Raw genomic sequence first — 23,446 nt, forward strand, 5'->3', positions numbered from 1 at the left:
AAATCCTCGTGGAGTTGACTACATACAACAGAGACGAGAAGCTTTGAAGACACTACTGCACGAATAGGCGAATAAAGTGTCAAAAGAATAAAAAATAGAGTAAAGGAGGTCTGGATCTGGACTAGTTAAGTCCAAAACCTACGTGTCTCTTGCAACAATTTGCAAGCTTTGACTCCAAATCCTCAGAATGAAGATGCAAACTTATCTTCTTCACCGCACAAACCAAACTTAGCAATCCAACCGGATGACAGGACTAGAACTCTACACAGCTCCACCAGCACCGCCTCCGCCTCCTTTGCCGCCGGCGCCGAGGCGGAAGGGTGCCGGCATTAGGGCATGGCTCGTTGTGTCTGAATCTGGACAGTCTCACTTGGAGGAGGTTGGAAAGCATTCCATCATGCGACGGACTGGACTCCCGGCGCGTGATTTGAGGATTCTTGATCCTGCGCTTTCGTACCCCTCGACTATACTTGGGAGAGAGAGGGCGATTGTTGTGAATTTGGAGCATATCAAGGCGATTATCACTGCGACGGAGGTGTTGGTGCTGAACTCGCAGAATCCGGCCGTTGCTCCTTTCGTCGGTGATCTTGAATCCCGTCTTGCCAACTTCAATGCGGCACATCTGGGGGTGAGTTTTTTCTTTCTTTTTTCTTTTTTCTTTTTTTTTTTCTGGAGTGTATTGTTTCTCAATTCTATGGAATTTGTTCAATTTGGTTTTGGCAGAAAATTGTTCTCCTTTGGTTAATTCTAGATTTTTTTTTTAATTTTTTTTTTTCTGTGGACTCAATTAAATTTCTGTAAGAAGGCAGTGATGCTGAGTTGGAAGTTTCACAGATGGATGCAGACGACTCGCCCACTATTTCTGCTTCCCATAATTCTTCTCAACAGCCCTATGACAATGCTAAACGTACAGAAGTCATTCCAATAGATGGTAGTGACGGTCCCCTGCGTACAGAGGACATGCCAAAAGTGGATGGCCCGAAGGTGTTGCCTTTTGAGTTCAAGGCACTTGAAGCTTGCCTTGAATCTACTTGCAGGTGCCTAGAATCCGAGGTATATACTACACTTCTTTAATAAGTATTGTTTCTTCACAATTTCCACTGGTCTTCCCTTTGAATTGACAAGTAAGAACAGAAAGCTAAGACTTCTTTCTTCCGTCCTTTTTAATGTTGAATACCAATTACTTCTGAAACTTCTTCCCTCAAGGTCTTACTACAGTTATCTGTTTGATACCATATAAACCATAGCTGTAGTTGACTAGTTTTGTGCTGAAAGCATCAGGTGGAAACCTGCCATTGTAATATTTTGAACTTGAAGAAACAAGGAAGTATTTAAATAGACTCTTATTGATTTTTTTCTCTTGTCTTTTGCTTAGACTCTGAAAAATATACAAACTCTAATTGCTTTTTAAGTTCAACTTATTGTGAATATTCTAACCATCACATATATCATGTACCTATGTACCAATTATTGATTCTTTAACCAAAGTAAGTAAAAAACAATATGCAAAATATTATGTGCAGAAGTTCATTAAGCAGTACTAAAATTTGTAGGCATGTCATATTAGTAGAAAACTAGTTTTACAAGTGATACAGATACATTCATTAAGAGTCCATGAGTTGTATAATATTCAATAAAATGTTTCTAGATGTTCCTTTGACATGTCTATGATTCTTTTAGAGTTCTTTGTATATGCGTGTTGGAACTGTTCTTATGGTTGTGAATGGGAACGGAATTGTAAAGATGGGCTCAGGTTCAATATGACATTGGTTAAAAAAAAGATGTGTTCAAGATATATAGTGTGAGCTTGTCTTATACTACCAATCCTTGGCCCAGATAAAGGAGTAATGTTCTGTCAGGTTGACAGCTGGTACTAAAACTTTTACGAAACTCTTATGGTCATGGATCCTGAATTGTCTTTTTCTGTTCATGCATCATACTAGGTCATTTCTTGGAAGTGACACATTATACCTCAACCTGAGTGTGATGAGAAGAATGCAATGGCAAGACATGATTCATGGAATAGCCACCATATCATTAGCTCCTTCTACAGTTTAGAGACCCCAGTTTGTGTGTTCCTCTGAAGTTTGAAACCAATATCACCTTCTGTCAACATTTAATGCTTTTTGTTACCAAAAAAGAGGAAAGAAAATCAAATATAGGAAAATTGAATTTAGAGATTTACTACAGGGATTATAGCTTTGCAAGCGATTGAATTTGAGCAGAATTATGGTGGAGGGTGACTCCTGAATTTTAACAGGATGGCTTAAACAGGGGGCACAAGGCAAGTGGCAGGCATACTGTGAGCGAAACTAAAAATCTAGTTAGAGAGTTGGGTGTCGTTTGGAATTGGACTAACGGATCTGTTAACATGGTAGCTGACTTAACTTGCAAGGCTAGGAGTCATCAGGGAAGCTCTGATTTGGGGAGTAATCATGTAAGGGGAGGTTCATGCAATTTGGGTTTTGGTAGCTTATGCTAGCCTAATCCTTGTATATATTGTAATTATTCTGTACAGATTTCAATAAATATTACTGTTAACCTATAAAAATAAATAATAAAGGAAAACTCATAATGCTGGAATGGTGATCATCAAGAGTCCTCAATGAAGTAAAGTGGAATTTGGCTTAAGCATGACATTTTGGGAATAACTCAACAAGCTGAGGTGTTTTCTTAATTGTTATCTGGTTTGATATATTAGAGCACTCATGGGTTTACCGGGGCAGAGCTGGAACCTAGAGATAAATATCTGTGTAGTTAAACTGAAGCCAAATAAGCTTTAGCAAAAGAATGACAGCTTAGTTCATCAAGTAGGAGAAAATATGCCAAGACAAGAACTCTTAGGTTGAGTTATAGTTGTATTTTGTTGTAGGCAGGTTAATTGGATTGGAATTTGTATCAATGGTTACTAACTATGCAAGTTGGCAGATTTCAAGGATGACTAAGCATTCTGACCTTGATTTTTTTTTTTTAATTCCTGAATGTAATATTTTGTCTTAATTAAGTAATATTAATTAGTTCTAAGTTTGTTTATGCTGTATGGATCAGTTACGTTGTTTTAAACTATTTGTTTATGTATATTGGAACAGACTTCTACATTGGAACAAGAGGCATATCCTGCTTTAGATGAATTGACTTCTAAGATCAGCACACTTAATCTCCAGCGTGTTAGACATATAAAGAATCGCCTTGTTGCATTATCTGGGAGAGTCCAGAAGGTGAGATTTATACAGACATACACACAGACATGTATGTCAACATCTGTTTTGTAGTTTGGAGTAATTCCAGTCCCAAAAATGAATTATAAGCATATGGATAGTTCACAATTTTTCTTCCTCTTTGTCCATGAACATTAATTGTTTGACTTCACGGCATGAGAAAAGGACAATACACTCACATTCTGGAAGCTCCTCCTTTTTTTTTTTTTTCGTTTTGGTCAAGGACGTGTATCAATACTATATTTTTATCAAGATGAAAGGTTATGAGTATGATATTTGAGAACTCCAAAAGAAATGTGAAGGGAAATTCTGGTTACAATAACTTTACCATTCTGGTTGGTCTTGAGAACTACTAGGTGAGAACATCTGAAGCAATTATGCTCTATGCCTTGCATAGAATGCTCCTGTAAAGGCATATGATTCTTACACTGACAGGGCTTATGGAGTTATGAATTCAATTGATTTGTTCAATTATGTATCTTCTGGATCTTGATTTTATCAAAGATCCTTTTGATTTGAAGACACCAAATTCTGTTTGTATCCAATGAAAGAACACAGGGTCCGATTAAGTTTGTATATTCCCTTGTTAGCTTTAGAGCTTGATGTCTGGTTTAAAATCTATTACTTCTGAGATCATTAATTCAACACTCAAAACAATTTAGCTAAGACTTAAAAGGTTATTCCTAACAATTAAACATATATAAGATGCCTTTAGAAATGGATGCCAGTGTATATATATATCAAACTGGTATGGAAGATGCCTTTAATAACTTCCTCACAAAGGGGATTATTTCAGACACATAATTAGGACTTTGAGCTGGAACTTCTCCCATTTGTAGAGGATGAAAAGACTAACATGTACAATACTTTTGGTTCCCAAACTATATTGTCACTTGTAAGATTCCTAAGCCATTTAGATCTCTTCCCAATAAACCAACTAGAAAACCTATTCCCATATATGGGTTTGACCCAAGTAATCATCTCTTTAGTTTACATCAAAGTACTAAAGTTTTCTTATTTTTGCCATTTCGTCCTTTTTGTGCCAAACGATTTCTGATTGCTCTTTGGATTGCTCTCATATTTCAAAGACCCTTGATCTACAACATTTGGTTCAACATAAGTTGGTAAACCTGAGGTACACTAATGAAAATGAGGTATCATCGTGGGTTTTTTCTAAGCTTCTTTCTTTCAGGAAGTTTCTAGGGGTTTCTTTCAAAGGCATGGACGAGGAGACAAAAGCTCTGTTGGTGGTAATTGAAAGTAAACACTTGATGGAAAAAGGGAGAAGAACAAGAGGTAATCCAAAGAGCTTCTTCGTCTGACTTGGGGTTTAAACGACTATGTTGGGAGTGGAAATTGAAACAATAGAGCTTTTAGATGATATTCCATGGAGAATTTAAGATTAATTTCTTGGAATGTTAGTGGTCTTGGCTTTGGTTGAAGGAGAATGGTGGTTTCGATTTTTTTTGAAGGAAAGGAAGTCAAACATTCTTTTATTACAAGAAACTAAACTCCAGAATTTCATTTTCAGAGAAGTGAGAAGTTTTTGGTGTTTTGGTCCTTGCGACACTATCTAACCATTCTAGTGGTTAACATGGTTAGTGGGATTGCTCTTCTTTTGAACTCGAGTTGCTTCAAGCTTTTGAACCAAGTAGTTGGAAAGTTTTCAAATTCAGTAAATCTCCTTTAGATCCCTTTCAACTTTTCTCTTTCAATGACAGGTGTGTATGGACCCAGGCTCTAGCTTAAAAGAAGTGTTTAGGATGGGAGATGCTCTCCCCTTGCTTACAAGTTTAGACAATTCACGTTGGACAATGCAATTGAATACTTTAAGAACATCTTGAGTACATTCTTTGAAAATCAAGGGACTTTACACTAATCCTCTTGTAGTTACACTCCACAACAGAATGGGGTAGCAGAGAGGAAGAATAACATCTTATGGAGACATCCCATGCTTTATCGTTTCAGCACAAGGTTCCCAAGAAGTATTTGTCTCATGCAGTGCTCACTGCATCATATTTGATAAATAGGATGCCATCTGGGATACTTGGGTTGAAAACCCCTTTCTCTATTCTTTGTCCTAATGGTCCCGTGTTTTCTTTACCGCCAAAAGTCTTTGGTTGTGTCCATTTCATTCATGTTAAGGATCCAAAAAGAACTAAGTTGGATGAAAGGGCAATTTGGGGAGTTTTTTTGTGTTATTCACTCACACAAAAACGATACAAGTGCTTTGGTCTGCATACAAAGAGGAAATTTATCACCAAGGATGTTACCTTTTGTGAGTCATAGTCTTTCTTTGAACCTTCCCAGAATCCTCTTAAGGGGGAGAATTGTGGGGTGGAAGAGAATTCCTCTGAAGTTAATCCGTTTGTTTATGCTCCCATCGTGTCTTCTTCCCTTCCATCTTCTCCTCTTGCTCCTTAGTGTTTTGATCATGGCCCTTGTCCTAACTCACAAACCTAAGATTATTAGACTGCTCCTGCTCCCACTATTCAAGATGATGAAGTGGCTCCTACTACAGAAGTTGACAAGATGGTTGAGAGGGAGATGGGTGTGTATTGGAGGAAAAGGAAGAGAGGTGCATTAGTTGATGACTACAACCAAATAGATATGCCTTTGAAGCTGGACAAGGTAATATCCTTGTTACTTCTGACTCAAAATTGAATCTTCCCATTGCTTTGTGGAAACCCACTCGGTCTTGTACTCTTCACCCTATAAATAAGTTTGTTTCTTATTCTCATTTTGTCCCCAACATATTATTCCTTTGTTTCTGCCTTGTCTTCCATTTCCACTCCTAGGTACTAAGAGGCAGTTGGTGACCCTAAATGGAGGGAAGCAATGGATGAAGAAATGAGAGAATTATTAAAGGCGCTAGTACTTGGGAAGTGATGGATCTACTAGTTGGAAAGAGCACTATTGAGTGTAAATGGGTGTACGCTGTGAAACATAATGCTGATGGATTAGTAGAGAGATATAAAGCAAAGTTGGTGGTAAAGGGGTTTACACAGGAGGGCATTGACTATACAAAGACCTTTGCTCCAGTTGCCAAGTTGAACACCATATGGGTGTTACTGTTCTAGCAGCTAACTACAGCTGGGAATTGCAGCACTTAGATGTCAAGATTGCCTTTTCGAATGAAGATCTTCAAGAGGAGGTTTATATGGATCCTCCACAGGGGTATAACATGAATGGAAACGTATACAGCTTGAGGAGAACCTTGTATGGACTTAAGCAATCACCTAGGGCCGATCACACACTATTCTATAGAAAAAGAGGAGAGAAACTGTGGAAAATAAAGAGGAAGAGAAGAAGAAATAAAGGGGGAGAGAAGAAGAAATAAAGAGGGAGAGAAGAAGAAAAACTTCTGTATTGATAATGTGTTGATAAAACATGTTGAGCATACAACTTAAATAAGAAAAGATAGGAGAGACAAACTCCTAGAATCTCTCTCAATTAGGGATTGATTAAATCTTTCCCTTAATCCTAGGATATGACTTTCCTAATTTTATTCAAATCTAATCTATCCTAAATTTATTCAAATCTGTAATCAATCAATCAAATCAAAGCTTTCTAAATTTGCAGCAAATCATATCTTTCTTAATTTTCCGCAAATCATATCTTGCCGACAGAAACTATCAGCATTGATTTCTTATGTGGATGACATGGTGGTGATAGGAAATGACTCAAAAAGAGATCAAAAGACTTAAGAAGCTTTTGGTCTTTGAGTTTGAGATAAAAGACTTGAGACCTCTAAGGTACTTCTTGGGAATAGAGGTTTTCTTCACAAACCAGAATTTTCATCCCAGATGTTGAGATTCCATAACTTTTATGTTTTCTTCACAAACCAGAATTTTCATCCTTTTGTACAAGATGTACTTTGAGCCCTAGAAAACTTGGTTGGCCCCTAGAACTATCCATTCAAACTCTATCTACAAAACTTCATTGAAAATTTTCAATCCTTGATCTATTTTTCTGATTTCAGATTTCTTCACTGTTTTTGGACAAATATGCAACTCTTGCAATCAAACCTTGTAAACCCTTCCTATTAACCTATCTATACATATAGTCCTAAAATCATACTTAAATCCTTCCTAACCCACCATTATCCTCCTAGATTCATCCTTCAGTAATTCAGTTCAGTCCTCCATTAATTGGTTTAGTTGGTCCTATATCACTCGGCCTGGATATGTTTCTCTTTTGTTCACTTCTAAAATTGAAAAATTTCACATTCGCATGCATCTTTTTGTGCCAAACCATTTCTGATTGCTCTCACATTTGGGCAACCCATAAATTTTCATAACCTTTCATCCCACCAAATATTATCTCAAAGTTCCATCCAGAACCCTAGATTCCATAGTTTTAAGATTTTCTTCACAAAGTAGAGATTTTGTCTTTTGTGCAAGACATATTATTGGCCCTTGTAAATTTGTTAAGACCTTTATAGTTATCCACCCTACCTACAAAATTTCATTAAAAAATTCCAGTCCTGCTATTTTCTTTATTTTGAAGTTTTTATCAATCAAAATTTAAAAAAAAAAGAAGTTTTTCATAATCTTGGGACAAGTTTGCAATTCTTGCAGTCAAGCCCCAAGACCCTACTAACCTAACCAATCTCTACTTTGCCTTAAAATCACCTCTTAAACCCTTCTTAGCCCATCATTGCCCGCCAAGATGCATTCATGGGCCATTCCATTCCTACATCAATTTTTATCAGAGCAGTCAGTCTTACATCAATGGTGTTGATCACAATGTCAGGGTACTTTCGTGGATGTAATTCGACACATGCCAAGCATGCCACTTGGTACATGCCTGGTCATAGTGCATGAATCTCACAAGATCAATAATGTTCCTTGCAACCTATAATGCTTGTCTTAGGTGCTAAATGTTGATGCCACTTGGTACATGCCACTTGAAGCCTGTATTTATCTAAAAGTCATAGTGTCTGGATTCTGGAGTAGCCTTACGGTTCCTATTTCACTTAGCTGGTTTATTAAAGATTGACAGTTAATTTACTGGAAGCATCATTTTTTTTTTCTGAAAAAATGGTAATGTATTAAGAAAGGAAAATTAACACCCCCACACCTATACAGCAAGTAGCCGTGCCAAAAGCTACCTTCACCTTTACAAAAAGTATTGCTTATACATTACAAAATAACAAAATAGTATTAAAAAAAGAGCTGTATGGTATATCTGTAAACAATCTGTTTATTGCAAACAAAGAATGTATTCTACCCCATAATTCCTTGACAATTGTTTCTTCTGTTCTTTTCAAGGTTTCGTATAGTTTTCCATTTCATTTCATCCGCAGCCCAAAAAATTGCCAAAGGAATCACCTTCCAAACTACTTTTCCTTTTTTTCTTAGAGTTCAGCTGCCAACTAGCTAAAAATTCCACCACAGAATTTGGAAAACAGAATTGGAGTCCAAGAATGTCCAGCACTTCAACCCACAGCCTTCTAGCAAAATAGCAGTGCAAAAATAAATGATTTCAATTCCTCATTACAGAAGATGCAGCATGCTATCAATCAAAAAACCCCTCTTCACTAAGTTATCTCTAGTTGGACATGTGTTCAGTGCTTCTGTCCACACAAGAAAAGCCACCTTTGGAGCAGCTGTACACCAAACACTTTTCCATGGGAAACGACTTCCTCCACCCTCCATACTACTACGGAAGGAGTAACTGAAAACCTGCCATCCTTACACCATCTCCATTCTCTTTTGTCAACTTCCCCTGATCTTCTTGGGATAAAAATGTAGAGCTTTCGTAGCAGATTAGTCAGTTACTCCACCTTCCAGTTCTTTAAGTTCCTCCTGAAGGGAGACCATGTTGTTGTACCATTTCGATAAGTCAGCAGATCTGCCACCCAAGCTTCTTTGTTTACAGCTAAGTCAAATAAAACAGGGTAAATCTCTTTCAACCTATTTTCTTCAAAACAGAGTTCATTCCAAAACCTTACCCTCATACCAACCCCAATTTTATATTCTTTTCTTTTGAAAAGGGTAAGGTATCATTAAAAGAAAAATGACATACAAGGTGTATACAACTGAAGGTGCTGAAGAAGTCACCCGAAAGACACTAAAAACACAAATCAGCTACAAACAAGAGCCAGACTGGGCAAAAACCTATCCACAGGTTCCAACTGTAAGTAAGATTAACATCACCTGGATCCCAGCTATTTCTCCCTTGATCATATTTGTCGTGAAAATCTCGAATACCACTTCCCTAATATAGCTTTATTGAAGAGCTTCAGATTTCTTATTCCCAAGCCCCCACTTCTATTGCACTTTTCTCCTAGAGGAAGCCCCAGAAATCATATGGGCAATTTGTGAACTTCACATCCTATCAAATCAACCAACAAATCTGCATCTACCTCCTCACCAATAGCAAACAATTCACTCTTAAAAAGTTGATTTTCAGCCCTGAGATTGCCTCAGGCCATTTTAAAATGAAACTCAAATTTAGCATTGTATACAGGTCACCCTAGAAGAAAATAAAGTTTCATCAGCAAATTGTAAAATAAGGGACACTCCGAATCATTCAAGACATGAAAATATTTGTAAAAGCATGAAGTGAGGGGAAGTGAATTCAATTCCATTCTCACATTATGTGGACATTTTTCCTTTTTTCATTAAGTTAGAATGTTATAGCTAGGAAAAATTTCTGAGTCCCTCTGAGTCTCTTCAGTCTGAGATATGCTTAGGCCCCTTTCTGTTTTTATCTATGACCTGTTTCAGTTTCAGCTTTCAAAATCAGCTTCACCTTATTTGTTCAATTTGAATTCTAGAAAGAGGTGGAGCGCTTAAAACTACATCATAAGTAGCAGGTATATTTTTTCTCAAATAATATAATTCTGAAAATACTCAGACTTTGTTGTTTATTTGAAAAACAGGAACCAATTGATGGATTGAATTTTATGACACTCCTAAGTTTGAAAATGGATGAAAAAAGTATACAAAATAGACTTTTGACCAGGTATACTGAATCATGACGGCTGCAATTGGTGGTAGATGAGGTTTAGATGGACAGAAGGAATTCATGAGCAGCTTCTTGAACACTTATGCAGCTCTTTATTGTAGCATAAATGACATTTGTTTACTTCGATTTGGTCGAATTCCCTTTTAATTTTTTTCTTTATCTGTTAATAGGTCTAACTCTGCCCATTATAAATGTATCCTGTTAGCCAGTTTACTAGATGTAAGAAACCTTTTGCATGTTGTGCATATGCACCTACAATCATCTCTCTAACATAACCATATATTGGAATGTTTTGGTGAAGCATATTAGTTTCATTAGAACTTTTTGTTAATTAAATTTCCATTTAACTTAAAACCCTTACAACTGTTATTGCTGTCTGCTCCACTAGAAAGACATGGTGCTTGAATTTGCAGTATCTAGCTTTGGAGAATTCATCATGCTTTCAGATATGTTCTTTATTTCTGCTGTATTGTCATTTCATGTTTCTCAGGTGAGGGATGAGCTTGAAAATTTGTTGGATGATGATATGGACATGGCTGAGATGTATTTGACAGAAAAGATCTTCCGCCAGCAATCTGAAGAAATTGTCTCAAAGGATGAATTAGATAAGGATATTGACCCACTTGAATTTGATAATGAAAGGTGTGTTAATTTAATGGATTGTTTGTATTTATTACTCAATTTTGTTTTGTCAGTCTTTTAAGAGTTTTAACCCATTTATGCCATCTTGCAATTATGGGTTTCATTGTTTTCTTTTTGGTTTATGGTGGTCATGCAAACTGTAGAATTAGTTAAATCACCATGGTTTTATGATCAATAATATTTGCTGGGATCCATTATGTAATATTGAAATAGCTATAAGCACACAGCTATTAATCATCTGCAGTCTATGCCTTTGCATTTTGTTTCCAAGTCTATTTCAAAAGAATGCTGTTACCAAATTATTCCTCAAGGAGGCATGGAGTGCCATATATTATGTTAATTGACCTCTGTAGTACTATGGCTGATGACTATTTCAAGTTCATGAGGGTTTATGATCACACAAGTACAAGAGACCCTTGTATGGTGCTTAAAATTAAATTCTCTTTTATTTGCATGTACAAACTTATAGTTCTCAAGTTCCATTAATCTGACCTCATCCATTACATGGTCCACCCTTCATTTTTGCTACATTTGTTTTTGTTCTTTTCCTTCCAATGGTAAAGAGTATCACTGTAATCAGTAACTTGACCTTTCTTTGTTTTCAATATAATTAACTTTGCTGCTTTATGCATCGTTTAGTGATTTTTTTTTTGGATAAGTGGTGTATAATATTGTATTGCTGATTCATAAAAAAATTATATTGCTGAACAGAGGGTGAGACAAAAAGATTACAAGGTATAGGTATATGTGCAGCATGTACAAAATGTCCATGAAAAGAAGAGGAAAAATAAAAAAAATGATTCTAGCACATTGGTTCCTAAACATGTTATCTTTGACCCCTGCATATTGTTTCAACACCCAGGTCACCTCATGAAGGTCCATTCAATCAAGTTGCTCACTTGCTCGAAGGGCAAGGCTTTTTCTTCAAAAATCCGGCTATTCCTTTCTTCTATACAGACCAAGAAAGGGAAAAACACAAAACAATCCAATGAATTTTCCCATTAGGCTCAGTTTGGAAAGAGTACAGCAAATATGTACAGGACAAATTCAAGAAAGTAACCCACTGTCTATTAAATAGCTGCAGAAAATCGGCCACACCAGCAATGTTACTAGGCAGTGGATGAGCAGGTCACTGACTGACTCCTGTTTCACCCCACAAAGATAACAATCATTATTAAGGTTCATCCCTTTTAGCAGGATTTTGTAGAGAATGAGCCAGGCTTATCCATCGCATTGTTGCATCTTTCAGTGAATAATGTTGTTTGTGCTGTTCAGCCGAACTGAGAAAAGAGGAAGGAAGAAGAGAAGAAGAAGAAGAAGAGAAGAGGAAGAAGAAGATGAACAGTGTCAAACTGAGAAGACCAAACGTCTAACCCAGTTGACCAAGTTTAAAACATTACAAAACATAAAATTACAGGGACGGAAATGCCCCTGCATATGAGGAGACATACAGCTAGCACTTTACTTGGGGGAAAAGACCAAAATACCCCTTTTTAGTTGATTCTAACACTCCCCCTCAAGCTGGAGAGTATATATCATATAATCCCAGCTTGTTACATATATAGCTCACTCTTCCCGAACTCAACCCTTTTGTGAACAGATCTGCCCATTGATCACTTGTTCTCACATGCTCAGTACTTATCTCACCATTGATGACCTTTTCCCTTACAAAGTGCAATCTACCTCTATGTGTTTAGTTTTCTCATGAAAAACTGGGTTGGATGAGATGTGAATTGGAGCCTGGTTATCACAATATAGCTTCATGGGTTTGCTTATTGAAAACCCGATTTCCTGCAATAGATTCTTCAACCATACGAGCTCACATGTAGTATGTGCCATGGCCCTGTGTTCAGCTTCTGCATTGCTCCTTGCTACAACAGCCTGCTTCTTGCTCTTCCAAGTCACTAGATTTCCTCCTAGAAAGGTGCAATAACCTGTAGTGGATCTCCTATCTGATATAGAGCCAGCCCAGTCTGTGTCGGTGTATCCAACTACTTCAAGGTCACCTCCTGGCTTGTATTACCTACGACCTGGGGTCCCCTTCAAATACCGTACAATTCTAAGAACTGCATCCCAGTGAGGCACTTGAGGGTTCTGCATGAACTGGCTTACTACACTGACGGTAAAAGAGATGTCAGGCCTAGTGATAGTTAGATAGTTCAGTTTTCCCACTAGCCTTCTATACCTTCCAGGATTATCAAACAATTCACCTGTGTCACTTCCCAATTTCACATTTAGTTACATGGGAGTTTTAGCTGGTTTAGCACCTAGCAACCCCATTTCTTCCAACAGGTCAAGAACATATTTCCGCTGACAGAGGTTGATGCCTTCCTTTGATCTAGCAACCCCATTTCACATTTGTGCTGTTCAGCTGAACTGAGAAAAGAGGAAGGAAGAAGAGAAGAAGAAGAAGAAGAGAAGAGGAAGAAGAAGATGAACAGTGTCGAACTGAGAAGACCAAACGTCTAACCCAGTCGACCAAGTTTAAAACATTACAAAACATAAAATTACAAGGACGAAATTGCCCCTACATATGAGGAGACATACAACTAGCACTTTACTTAGGGGAAAAGACCAAAATACCCCTTTTTAGTTGATTCTAACAAATGTTTTCATTGAAAGATCACGATAACAAGACTTACACACGAGATTGGCTTTTATCAGGGCAAATCTGTGCCCACACCGTTCTAACAGCCCTTTGCAACCTTGCATTGGGAATATCTCCCCATGAAAATAAAGCACACAAGTACGAAGATATTCTCAATTCAAGGCAGTAAAAGCTGCTCAAATGGGCTTTGCCCTGGTTGAAGCCTACCTCCTTACATACGTCACAATTTTTATGATGATGATGACCAGCGTTTAGAAAACTGGACCGGACTGGCTGGTCAAACTGGTTGAACTGTGACCCGGGACCCTGGCTGGTTAGGTCACACCCCAATAATTGGACTTGCTCAAAACTCAGTTAAAACTGGTTGACTAGCCAGTTTAACCAGAAAATCTGTGAACCAGTCCCAGTTTCATGAAACCGCTCGGGTTCATACATGAGTGGAATTTTAAAATGTAAGTAACAAGACTTGAACCCAAGACCTCTTATTCTCACATATTACTTAATTACCACTAATCCACCTCTTTAGTTATGTTAATTAATGACTCTTTATTGTATATATATTACATTATTATACATGTATTTTAAAGATGTAAATTAAAAGGCTTGAACCCTAGTCATTAGTTTTAAAAATTAAGAAACTTACCATCCATCTACCATATTTAAGTATATTAAAAGATGTAAAATATATTATATATATTATTTATATGACTTATAGTATATATATGTATATGCCACATCATCAAGATTCGACCTCCTGTTCGACCCCTGTTAAACCTTTGACTCGTGAACCTCTCCCTTTTCCGGTTCTATGCCCGGTCCGGTTCTCTAAATATTGATGATGACGATAGCAAATAATGTTTTCAAAATTTTCTACAATTTCTTTTTATATTTATGTCTATAAAATTTATTCTTGTTTGTTACACTTTTTTCTTTAATATGATGAATATATGATATTGAGATGTGCCCAAATGTTTTCTACATTTGTTTTTTGTATTTTTTATACTTTTGTATGTTTTCATCTTTTTCAATTTGATTATTATTTAATTATGACATCTAGGTTTGATACATTTGACCCAAAAGGTTGAATTGTTGACTCACCACCAAATAGGAAAACAACTTCATTTTTGGGTTGGTTTTAAATTTGTATTTTATTTCTATCATCAATGACAACAATTATACCTTGTTACACTTATTTTTCTTTAATATGGTTAATTAATATTTTTCTTTGAAAGGGATAAGGTATCTTTTATTAGAAAAGCAGGAAGAAGTTATACAAGAGATATACAATAAGAAGTTAGCCTAACAGATCCCCAAACACCACTCTCGACCTGTGCTCACTCGCTCAAAGGCCACAAACAATAAAACAAAACAAACCACAAGAAAGTAACTAATCTAGGACCTCTAACAAAACACACCCCAAACAATCATGATCAAGCAGGAAGACAGTTGCTCTAGTAGGCCGAGTTGTTTCTGCCTTTGCCTCTTCTGCCCCTCCCCTTGGTGCTGCATATCCCTCGGAAAGGAGTAACAGTCGTTAAGTCGTAACAATCCATTAGAGACTTGGATTTTCCACTCCCAGACAGACACAAAGAAGAAGAAGAGAAATTTGACCACGACCTTTTTGTCTCCACATATGTACCTGTTTCTAAATATGAATCATTCTGAGAGGTGTGAACTTTCACCTCGTCAGTTAATTTATCTTTAAACCCACTCTCGTACTTGGAGTTCTTGTTCCTTTGAGTAGGACACCCCAAGGAACTTCCTGAAGGCCAACACTTTCTCCACCTGATTTGCATCTACCAACTGTGCAGAAGTATCTTCCTCTTGCAATTGCGGCAGGGATTCCCTATCCCCTCCAACGTTGGGCTCACCTTGCTCCAGATGTGAAGTCACACCTAGCTGCAAAACAGGAGGGTATTCGATGTACAGAGAAGGCCGTTGCTCTAGTTTTCTTCGGTGACTGGTCCTTTGAAGGCATTAGGTCAAGTGACAAACCCACTGACAGCTGCGCCTCATTAGTCCTCCTATCTGTTGATGATGATTGATTCGGGAAGGGAGCCCCTGCTTCAGCATGTAGCAGCGCTGGGAGCCTCTGCAATACCATTTCCCTTGCCTCTCTGCTTCCACTATGAAGTTGTGACTATCGTTTCCTCCCTCTTCTTCTTTTTCAGTGACTTCTTTTGGCATATACAAAGGAAACCCCTTGCCCAAACAAATTGCCTTCATTGTTCCCCAAAACAGACCCCAACATCACACCAGAGGTCATTTGTTCTGAACCTGCTTGCGAATGCAGAGCAGGTGGCCGCTACTTCAAAACCCTTTCATTGCAACTTAGAGTTCGGCAGGCCACAGGTGTCTCCAAATCACTTATTGCAATCCGCAAAATATACTTGACACCACAAACTATGATTTCTAAACATTTTGGTATATCACGAACCATCCTGCTCCACACTAAAAGACAGAGGGCTTCGAGATTTTTCCAAGCTAGGTTGTTCAGGTCCACAGAGATTGTTAAAGAATATCAACCTATTCAAGGACCTCTCCTAACAGTTTAAGCTTTTAGGTTGAATGGTTCTTTGACATGGTATCAGAGCCACTTTGACCAAGTGGTCTAGTGTTCGATCCTCATTACCCCCATTATAATTAATTAAGTTTCAGCACAAGGTATGGGTGGGCCTGTGCTTGTTCACACTTCAAGCCCAATGGGCTTTCGTGTGAGGGGGGTGTGTTAAAGAATATCAACCTATTCAAGGACCTCTCCTAACAGCTGAAGCTTTTAGGTTGAATGGTTCTTTGACAGAGATGAAACTCCCAACTATGTCTCCAAATTCCTTGAAAACCGCTGGGCACCAAACTAAAAGTGGAACTCCGAACACTCTGTCCCACCACTTGCCGAACTTGCGGCTCTGTCTTTCCGAGCAACCTAACTAGGTCCAATGCGTCAAGGAGAAACACATCCCGTTGAAGTAGGGATTTCAGGAGTGAAGAGCTTCGCATGCTTCTTCCTATGAAGCAAAAATGATGAGCCACATGCTTCCTTTGAGCCTTTGCACAGACGAGGTCTGCAGGTTCCGCCACTTGAGGGATGTCCAGCGTTCTACCTCTTCACTTGAAGGGCAACCTCCTGCATAACACAAAATCAGGCATTTGTGCAGGAAGGTTTCATAGTCCCAAATCAGGCATTTCTATCCATTTATCAAAAGAAAATTACATTTCTATCCTTACAATTAGAGAGGGACCAAATTTAAAAAATTTGGGCATTTTAGTCAAACAAAAAATCCACACTATCAGCCACACTTTCAATATTAGTATATGTAAGCCATGATACCAAAATTTGATTATTTTAAGTATGAATCAACCACACCCATCAAAAAGAGCAATACTGACTTCTTAAAATTAAAACAAGCACATTTTATCATTGTTTTTGGAAATATCCTCACTGTATGTGCAGGGGTAAGGCTGTGTACATCTGTCCCTCCACAGACCCTGCATTGACTGGAGCCTTGTGCACTGGGCTGTCCTTAATCTTATCATTTTTTTGAGAACATCCTTGAAATGTTTTGTGAATTTCATGAATTATTATAATATATGGTAGCAATAAAGCTCGGTTATTTTACTTTCATGTGCAAGAGATTTTCAGTATATACTTTATTGTACTTGTGCACTTGCATTCTTTCATCTTTGCTTCAACTTTCAGTTACGAGGACTCAGGGAGCAACAAAAGCAGTATTGGAAACTTCACTGGTTTTAAGCCAAATATTGAAGATTTGGAGATGCTGTTGGAGGCTTACTTTGTGCAGATAGAGGGAACCTTAAATAAACTATCGACTGTATGTTGTGCTTCTTTTTATTCAATGCTTGTCTATATGTTGTGTTTTCATGGTTCTTTTCTAACATGGTAAGGTTAAGCTAAAAGGTATTGTAGGCTTAAGTTTTGAACTCTTAATTGCATGAAATGTAATACTTTTTATAGAGAACTGTTGAGTTTTTTTTTTTTTTTTTTATCAATAACAGGTTCATTATATTCATTGAAACAGCATAATATTTACAGCAAGGAAGGCAAACACTCTTATCTTCCAAGTACAACTTAAACCCTCAAAAGAAAGAAAAGGAAAAAAAAAACAGTTAAGTTACAGCTTGGCCCAAAACATTATTTCCCTTTCTCTCCCTTGTTTAGCTAATCCATCAGCTATAGAATTAGCTGATCTCTTAACCCAACTCATCCTGATTTCCATCTCCCGCACCAGCCACTTGAATTTCCTCCTCTCATTGCTGTAGTTCCATAAGCCACAGTTGTCTTTAATCAGCCACCCTATCACCACCTCCGAGTCCCCTTATTTATGAGTTTTCTGACATTTATATCTCCTTGGCTTTCTGAACTCCTTCCATAACTACCAATCTCTCAGCTCTAAGGGAATCCCCCACTCCAATTGGGCCTGAGAACAGGGCAGAAATGATCCCGTTCTCATCCCTAAAAACACCTCCAATCCCTGATTGTCCAGGATTCCCCCTACAACTCTCATCAAAATTTAATTTTAAGAAACTAGCAGGTGGGGGGGGGGGTCCAGGACACCCTTATAACTGGTTTGGTCTGTGCGCAGTTTGCAATCTCACCCCACTTTCTCAACATGTCATCCACTGTGTAGTCTGTAAATAGCTCAAATGATTTCAGCCACTGTACAACCCTTATATGGATCACAGCCCTCAACTTTTCAGCCCCTCTCTCATCTTTTGAGAAGATCCTAGAATTTCTTTCTTCCCATAATGACTAGCATATTGCAGCCCTTAGTCCTCTCCACATAGTCCTTCCCCTTTTCATGCGCCACCTGAAAAAAGAAGGGGAAAAGAGACTCTACAAGTCTGATGGAGGGTTCCACCTACACCCAAAGAGAGAAAAAGCCCACTCCCAATTTCACTTTGCAAATTGGCAAGACATCAGTAAGTGAAAACCAGTCTCCCCATCCGCTTTGCAAAGAACACAACAATGAGGTGACAAACAAGTATTGGGTCTTTTCTTTTGGAGCAAATCACCGGTGTGGAAACTTTCCAAATAGGATTCCCAACAAAAACTACCAACCGTAGGAGGAATTGGTTTGCACCAAACCTCATTAACCGGGAAAGGAGAGGTTGCAGGACTGGTGGACTAGCAAAGGACTTTGAAGAATGAAACATAAGAAAAAGAGCCTGTGGGGGTAGGGGTCCAAATTCTAGAGTCCACCTTAGAGGGGTCTAAGAAAACATTATCAAGAAGTTCAATGGCTTTCCAAGGTGAAGTGCTTGTGGTCCGTGCTCTAGTTCCACCATCCCATCCATTTTGCTCCAACTTATGTATGCTTGCCACTATTCTAGCCCATAGCTTCCCCTTCTCCAAAGGGAACCTCCAAAACCACTTCCCCAAAAGGGCCTAATTCCTTTTCCTAGTTCCCAAAGGAAATCTCTCATCAACCTCTCCAGCCTACTACAAACCTTCCCTGGAATCTTGAACACTGAAAGGAAATAAATGGGTAAGTTTGCTAATGTGGCCTTGATCAGTGTAGTCCTATCACTCAGAGAGAGGTAATTCTTTTCCTAAGAGACAAGTCGTTTTACAAATCTTTCCACCACCGGGTTCCAAAAGCTCTCTCTCTTAGGATTATCACCAAGGGGCAACCCTAAATAACTCAAAGGTCACCTTGAAAACTTCACACCCAAGTACTTTTACACTCTCCCTAATCTCTCTCTCCTTCAGATTCACACCCACTACACAACTCTTCCCAAAGTTCACCTTCAAATTTGACATTTGCTCAAATAGTTGAATCACCAGTTTCAAGTTCTTGATGAAGCTCACATTACCTCCTTTACAAAACATGATCATATCATCAGCAAACTATAAGTGAGTGAGTGGGATGTCCTCCCTTCCAACCCTCCAACCTCTAATGAGACCCCTAGAGTCTACTCTGTGGATCAATTTCCCCAAAACATCAGCAACTAGTAAGAACAAAAAAGGAGGTAAGGGGTCTCCCTGTCTTATACCCCTAATGGCTGGGAAGAAATCAACCACTGTCCCATTCACTAGCACTGAATAAATAGAGAACTGTTGAGTTGTGCATTGAATTCTTGTCCACGGCCCGCTCCATGACCAGGCCCAACATTTTTGGAGAAACTTGAAAGGGGAAATTTCATTGTCACTGAGTTTCTTTCTTCTCTTGGCAATGTTTGCTTAGACCCTTCTTCTGATAAGAGAGTATGGGCCCCTACTTCCCAAGGCTCTTTTATTTGTGCTTATTTTTTTCAAATCCCTGTACTCTAGTGACGTTCTTGGGACTTCCTTGTGCAAGAAGTTTGGAGCAAGCCTATTCCCCCCAAAATATCTATCTTTTGCTGGAAGGTATACCATGGTAAGATTAATACTTCAGAAAACTTGTAAAAGAAAAGGCCTTTCTTGTGTTTATGCCCAAATTGGTGTATATTGTGCAAAACCCATAGTGACGACTACTACCACTTACTGATTTCCTGCCCCTTTGTTGCAGCTCTGTGGGATTGGATGTCTGAATTGTTTGGTTATAGGGGAAATCTGCCATCAGAAGTAAAATTGTTGTTTGGCTTGTCTACCTTTATTGGCCAACAAAAAAAGGAAAATGCTTGTGGAGATGCCTCAAAACCACGTAGTGAACTATTTGGGAAAAAGGAATTCTAGAATCTTTCTTGACAAGGAGAGAACCCTTTCAACAGTAAAGGAGTGTATATTAAGTAGAGCTATACACTAGGTGAGAACCCTAGACTCCTTTACTCCCTTTACCTTTGTTGACTTTTGGAGAAGCTAGGCTATAATAGCTAACATATCCTCTAAGAAAAATAAATCTGTAGCAGTTTGGGCACCTCTGGAAGGTTTTATTAAACTGAATTTTTATGGGAGTAGTCAAGGCAATCCAGGATCGTCAGGGATTGGAGGACCCTTGAGAACTGAAGAGAGCAATGTCTTATCACAGTTTTCAGGCCCGGTGGGAGTAGGTGATTCTACAAAGGTTGAGTTGTTGGCTTTTGTACAAGGAACCCAGATTGCCAAACAACTTGGGGTAGAGAAATTACTTATTGAAAGGGACTCCAAGGCGATTGTGTGGGTTGGTTGCTGAACCCAAATTCAGTTATTTGGAGCTATAGGGATCTTATGAAAAAAGTCAAATGGTTAACAAGACACATGACAATTAGAGTACAATGGGTGGGTAGGTTGGCAAATGTTTTTGCTGACTTTCTTGCCAAACAAGGGTTATCTAGGGAAAAGCTATTTTGGGTAAGTTTGTAATTTTTTTTTTGTTTTTCTTGTTTTTCTGTAATGTTTAGGAGAGGTTGCACCTCGCGCTTCTCCAAGGGATGCATGTAACAATTTATCTTCTTTGGTTAATGAAATTATCTTTCAACTATAAAAAAAAAAGTCATTGAGTTCTGTGGTAGTACCTTGTTGAAATGTTTGCTCACATGGACATTTTAGTCCTTTGATGTAATATGGTATTCCCCTGTTAAGAATCACTTAACAGGGGCAGTTTTGTAATTTTTGCATGCTTAATGAATAGAACTAAAATCCAGGTCAATAGGAAGGTGTACACAGTTTGTATTCCTTCCTTGAACCCCACTTTTCTACTTCCTCCTACTTTCTTCTTGCTTTCTACTATGTAAGACAGATTTCCCATCCTTTTTCTTCCTTTTCCCTCCTCTTTTTCTTCTGTATTCATAGGCTTTAATATGGTATGAGAGCTGTGAACTCACAGGTTACTATTCATTCCTCTGTTTTGTGCCCTAGTAGTTACAGAACTCCTTTTCGAGAGAAGCTACTAAAGGGACTGAAAAGGACTCATTGTCCCTTAGGAAAAGAGGCTTAAGTGCCTTGAGTTGGTTAGGTTAAGGTGTTTGTTGTAGAAGAACTACTGAATGGTAGTTTTGTAATTCTACTGTACTGTACTTTATTTTTTCCTTCTTGTACTATAATAGGCGTGTACTTTAGTGTACAACTCCTTTTCTATTCTCTTTGTAAGGACAATCTTGTCCATTCACATAAGATTAATATAAATACATCTTTTCTGGGTTGGATCGATCAGATTGATCAACCCTAACAGATCTGGACTTTTGTCTTTCTCATTGCTCTCTCACTTTTTCTCCAGCTGACATGGTATCAGAGCAGGCTGCTCTCTAATCCTTTTCTCCTCTTTTTTTATCAGTGTGACATCTTGTCACTACCGATTGAATCTGGTTTGTTTTGATCTATCCAGAGATCTATTCTCTGTGTTTTGCGCATCCAAGGAGAGAGATTTTATTAGATCTCTTCAGTTTGCAATGAGATTTGAAATGAAGTGTCACTTAGGCCCTCTCATCATATTCTGAAACTTTCATCGAGATCTGAGAAGATTTGAGAGAGATCTATACATCTCTTCTGGGCGGCTGCACCCATACTTTCCTTTTCTAGACTGTGTTTCAAGTTTTCTTCTTCTACTGAATCTTGGACGATTTCTGGTGACTGTAAGAGGCTTCTATTATCAATTTCTTCTACTCATTTGATTCTACATTAGTTCATTTAATCTCTACTCTAACCTTGAGATTTCTATACAAGCCATAATTTTCTCAGGCAATCAGGAAACAATTACTGTCGTAATAGAGGTCTTAATTATTTCAGTAGGTCTTAATGGCATAAAGCTTACGGAAAAGTACGGACAGGCCTAATGCAGATTTCTGATTCCCACTGCAACCCTATAAACATTCAGAAGGTCCAAAAACCGCACTCTATGCACCCATACCTGCCTGTGAATTGGCATCAATTCCGAGCTGGAACCTACCCCAAATGTACTTTGAGCCTACAAATTCTGACACGGGGGTTATCGGTCATTCTCCCTAAAGCTTATTGCTGCATTTGTCCCAGATGAACCTCTTGGCAAACATATTTCTGAAATATGAAAAATAGTAGTGGGGTTTGTAAATCATGCTGAATTTAATAATCTCCTTTTATTTTTCATATAATTTGAAATGAATTCATCTTATTGTAACTGAAAAGTAGGTGTAATAAAATTGTGATTTTATTGGAGAGAAACTTGTTATAAATGTATATACCTATTGGATTTTGAAGAAGAGAACTGATTCTATATTTTTCAGAAAAAAAATGATTCTATAGTTTTAGTACCTTTTCCATTCTGATTAGTGCAATTTAAATAACTTGTGTATTTAAATGGTACAGGAAACAGTGAAATGATTTAATTTCCATGTAGTTTCACACTAAGAAAAATAACTTAACCACATGTGTGGTCTTTTTTCTGCTCACTAATGAAAGAAAACCAGATTTCCCCTCTTCTTCTGTCACAATTTATATTCTTTCTGGATTTGGTTCTAATATATTTCCTGTTATTCCATAATAATGTTCTAACTCCATATCTTTTTGTACTGAAAAGATGCGAGATTATGTGGATGACACAGAAGACTATATCAATATCATGCTGGATGACAAACAGAATCAGTTGCTACAGATGGGAGTTGTGCTCAGTACAGCAACATTGTTGTTCAGTGCAGGAATTGTTGTTGTTGGTTTGTTTGGCATGAATATCAAAATAAGTCTCTTTAAAACTGAAGGATCCACTGCATTTTGGGAGACAACCATTGGTACATTAGGAGGTTGTTTGGTTTTATATGTTATAGCCATCCATTTGGGTAAGAAAAGAGGACTGATAGGGTGATGAAATTCTCCTCTCATAAGGTCGATGATACCAATTCATTCCCTCAGATAACCTCAGCAATACTGCCCAACTACTCAATCTATTGATCTTATGCACATTAACCAAATATCCCATGCATAAAATGATTTGTAATTTTTTATGGATAATATCTATAGTTAAGAAAACAACACTCTACTGAAGAGATTGTAGAGACTCCTGAATTCTGTATTGTTATTATTCAGTGTTGATGCATTGTATTTATCATAGTCAGGGGTATCATTATCTTTGTATCTCTTATACATAAAACTTCAATCCAGCTATTGATCCTCAAA

The 23,446-nt window shown here is 37.9% G+C and overlaps 1 protein-coding gene across 1 annotated transcript; it reads left to right on the forward strand.

Moving 5' to 3' along the window:
- On the forward strand, positions 1-23,446 carry LOC104587049 (magnesium transporter MRS2-F-like). The gene is made up of 6 exons (XM_010244489.3): positions 1-628; positions 835-1,053; positions 3,090-3,218; positions 10,684-10,835; positions 17,141-17,273; positions 22,854-23,446. Exons 1-6 carry the CDS (start codon positions 245-247, stop codon positions 23,133-23,135), a joined length of 1,299 nt encoding a protein of 432 aa, XP_010242791.1. The 5' UTR covers positions 1-244; the 3' UTR covers positions 23,136-23,446.

This window comes from Nelumbo nucifera, chromosome 5 (assembly GCF_055504915.1).
Source record: "Nelumbo nucifera cultivar China Antique chromosome 5, China Antique-T2T, whole genome shotgun sequence".
Taxonomy (NCBI): Eukaryota; Viridiplantae; Streptophyta; class Magnoliopsida; order Proteales; family Nelumbonaceae; genus Nelumbo; species Nelumbo nucifera.

Coding starts and splice junctions, on each gene's coding strand:
- LOC104587049 (XM_010244489.3), top strand. CDS start 245: ATGACAGGACTAGAACTCTACACAGCTCCACCAGCACCGCCTCCGCCT. Junction 3,219..10,683: donor TATCTGGGAGAGTCCAGAAG/GTGAGATTTATA, acceptor CATGTTTCTCAG/GTGAGGGATGAGCTTGAAAA. Junction 17,274..22,853: donor CCTTAAATAAACTATCGACT/GTATGTTGTGCT, acceptor TGTACTGAAAAG/ATGCGAGATTATGTGGATGA.